The sequence below is a fragment of the Austrofundulus limnaeus genome, unplaced genomic scaffold (genome assembly GCF_001266775.1).
Source record: "Austrofundulus limnaeus strain Quisiro unplaced genomic scaffold, Austrofundulus_limnaeus-1.0 Scaffold1601, whole genome shotgun sequence".
Classification (NCBI taxonomy): domain Eukaryota; kingdom Metazoa; phylum Chordata; class Actinopteri; order Cyprinodontiformes; family Rivulidae; genus Austrofundulus; species Austrofundulus limnaeus.
The window spans coordinates 48266-50762 of record NW_013954003.1 but is presented as its reverse complement, the minus strand read 5'-3'; the positions used below and the strand labels follow the sequence as shown (position 1 = coordinate 50762).

Below are 2497 nucleotides of genomic sequence, written 5' to 3'. Positions count from 1 at the left end.
ATACATGAGATCGTATTATACATGAGATCGTATTATACACGAGGTCGTATTATACACGAATAAATACAGTAATTCAGTTTGTTTTATGACTGATGCCTCGCGCTGCAGGGGAACCAGACACACAGTTAAAATAAAGCATTCGCTGAAGAGGGGTTTTCATATTATAAAATCCGGACTCCTCTGCTGCCGGGGGGAGATGACGCTTCTGTCCGGGGTGGAGTAGTGTGTAATCGGCTGCAGGGTCCGGAATGATCCGGGGGACAGAACACTTGTCAGGCCCAGACTGAGCTGTCGTTTAACTCATAACTATGAAGTATGACAAGAAGTTGGACTCTAACCGGACCTCTCTTCATTTGAAGGATCCTAAACGAGGCGTACGTGCCACATGGTCTGAAGGTGGTCCAGGCCCACGCCAAGCAGGGCCTGCAGGGCCTGATGGACCTGGAGCGGTGCTGGAGGCAGCACTTCCTCAGCACCATGCGGCCTCGCCACCTGCCCCCTTTCTGGTCCGTGGACCACAATCACAGCAAGTTTCTACGCAAATACGGAGCGGAGCTGCCAATCAAACTCAACTGAGTTTATGGACCCAGAAAGGACTCCAYGCTGCAACAGGAACAGGATGATTTTTTTACCTTTTCCCCCTCATCCAGTAGTCGGATTAGAACCATCAACCCAACAGTTTGTCACCTACATAGCTATATATAGCTACATATAGCTGTATGTATGTTTTAGTGAGGCTGGGCTGAATACAGAGGCAGCAGGGATGGACAGGTTCCCACCGTGTGGACACTGTCTCTGGACAGAGGACGTTTAGTTCTATTAATTAAACTAAACGATTTCTATCTAGGAGAGAAAAAAAAAACAATTATCTGGTGGATGTTGTGAAAATGTGAATTTTTTATTGTTGTTAAAATCTAATTATGTATAATGACACAGTTTAGGTTGATAGATGTTTTAAGAAAAAGCTGCAGCCTGCTCTTATTTTCTAACACTGCAGCTCATTGTCTCCATCGATTTGAACGACGAGTTTTGTTGTTTTGACTCTGAAAACAGAAGCTGAGCAGCAAATGATTGACATCTTTGTCTGTTTTTAGGTCAAAAGATGAATTGTTAAAGGTGTTTTGGTTGTTTCCCTCAGCTGGGACAGAGTTGGCATGTGATCATTTTAACTTCRGACGTGTCTGTCTCCAGAAGGTCGGGGCATCTTCATGGCTCATGTTTTAATGTGCCTCTTCCTCCCCTCCTGACGGAGACGACTCCTCGCATCAGTTTCAGCATGACGTCATTCCACTAATTCAACTCTTCAGACAATAATGAGTGTCAACTACAGCTGGAAGGGAAACAAAAAAGCTAAATCTTTATGAAATTTATTTAAAAAAGAAATAATTTAAGTGAATAAATCAGCTGCTTTGAGCAAAAGGTTTTCCTAAAACTGAATAAAAACTGTTTGTATGAATCTTCTGTGACTTGTTTATGAACAGAAAGAAAACACAACAACAGCTTATTTCTTACAAAATCACAATTTTAATAAATAGTCTGTAAAAATGTGTACGAAAGTGGTTTTAACATTTCATATATGAATCACTCGTGACTCGTTTCAGGACAGGTTATTTTCTTTTTGCCATTAATGACATTTTTTACAATCTAGTTTTTCTGAATTAAGGCCTCTTGATTTTGGCATTTGAACAATCTGACAGTCGAATGGTTTGTATCTAAAGTTCATCAGGTGGAAAAGTTACAAGCTCCCCTGGTTTCACAGTTCAGTCAGCAACAATAAAACATTTACAGATAAATAAAATGACGGTTTGACACTGCAACAATAAAAATGGCACAGCAGGCAGCTTCACACTAAAGGAAACTGATCGGTGAATTTTGTTTAATAAAACAAACAAAATACTAAATACCTGAATCTCTTGGACCAGTTCTAAACCGTATCTCTCCTTTTAAAGGATCTGAAATAAAAATAAATTCTGTACAAAACGTGAATTTAGGAGGAATACTTCTTACAGAAGTTKGACTCAGAATCTGACATCTTTACTGCATCGGGTGAAAACACAAGATCCAATCTTTTCATAAGAACTCCCAATGAGACCAGTTCTGCCCAAGAAACTGAAGCAACAGCRTGAACTCAGGCTAAGTTAGCTGGAGCTCACAGCTGTCCAAAGGCAGATTATTGATGTGTACAGCAGCACACATTCATCAGGTTTACTGCATATTCAAGTCATTTTACAACAAAAGACAATTCATTCATAAAAATTATTGTTCATCATTCCCCACATTCTGGATTTTATTTTAAATACCAAGTTAAAGTAAATCCAGAACATAATTAGATTTGAGGTTTGTTTTCCTCAAGAACTGACAATAAGGCATTTAATAAATCTGTCCAATTTTCAAGCTTTAACTATGGTCTGCTGTTTGTAAAGTTACAGTCAAAAAATTACCACCAATATTTTTGTTTTATTTAGACTTTTATAAGAAAAAAAGAACAGATTTATTT

At 39.0% G+C, this 2497-nt stretch overlaps 1 protein-coding gene across 1 annotated transcript in view; it reads left to right on the top strand.

Moving 5' to 3' along the window:
* exd2 (exonuclease 3'-5' domain containing 2) overlaps positions 1-1457 on the top strand; it is a 15715-nt gene extending 14258 nt beyond the window's left edge. Inside the window, exon 8 of the mRNA XM_014033022.1 lies at positions 360-1457. Within this exon, the coding sequence (XP_013888476.1) occupies positions 360-576 (217 nt within the window). The 3' untranslated portion in view covers positions 577-1457. The remainder of the gene's footprint in view (positions 1-359) is intronic.
* The last annotated feature ends 1040 nt before the right edge of the window (positions 1458-2497 follow it).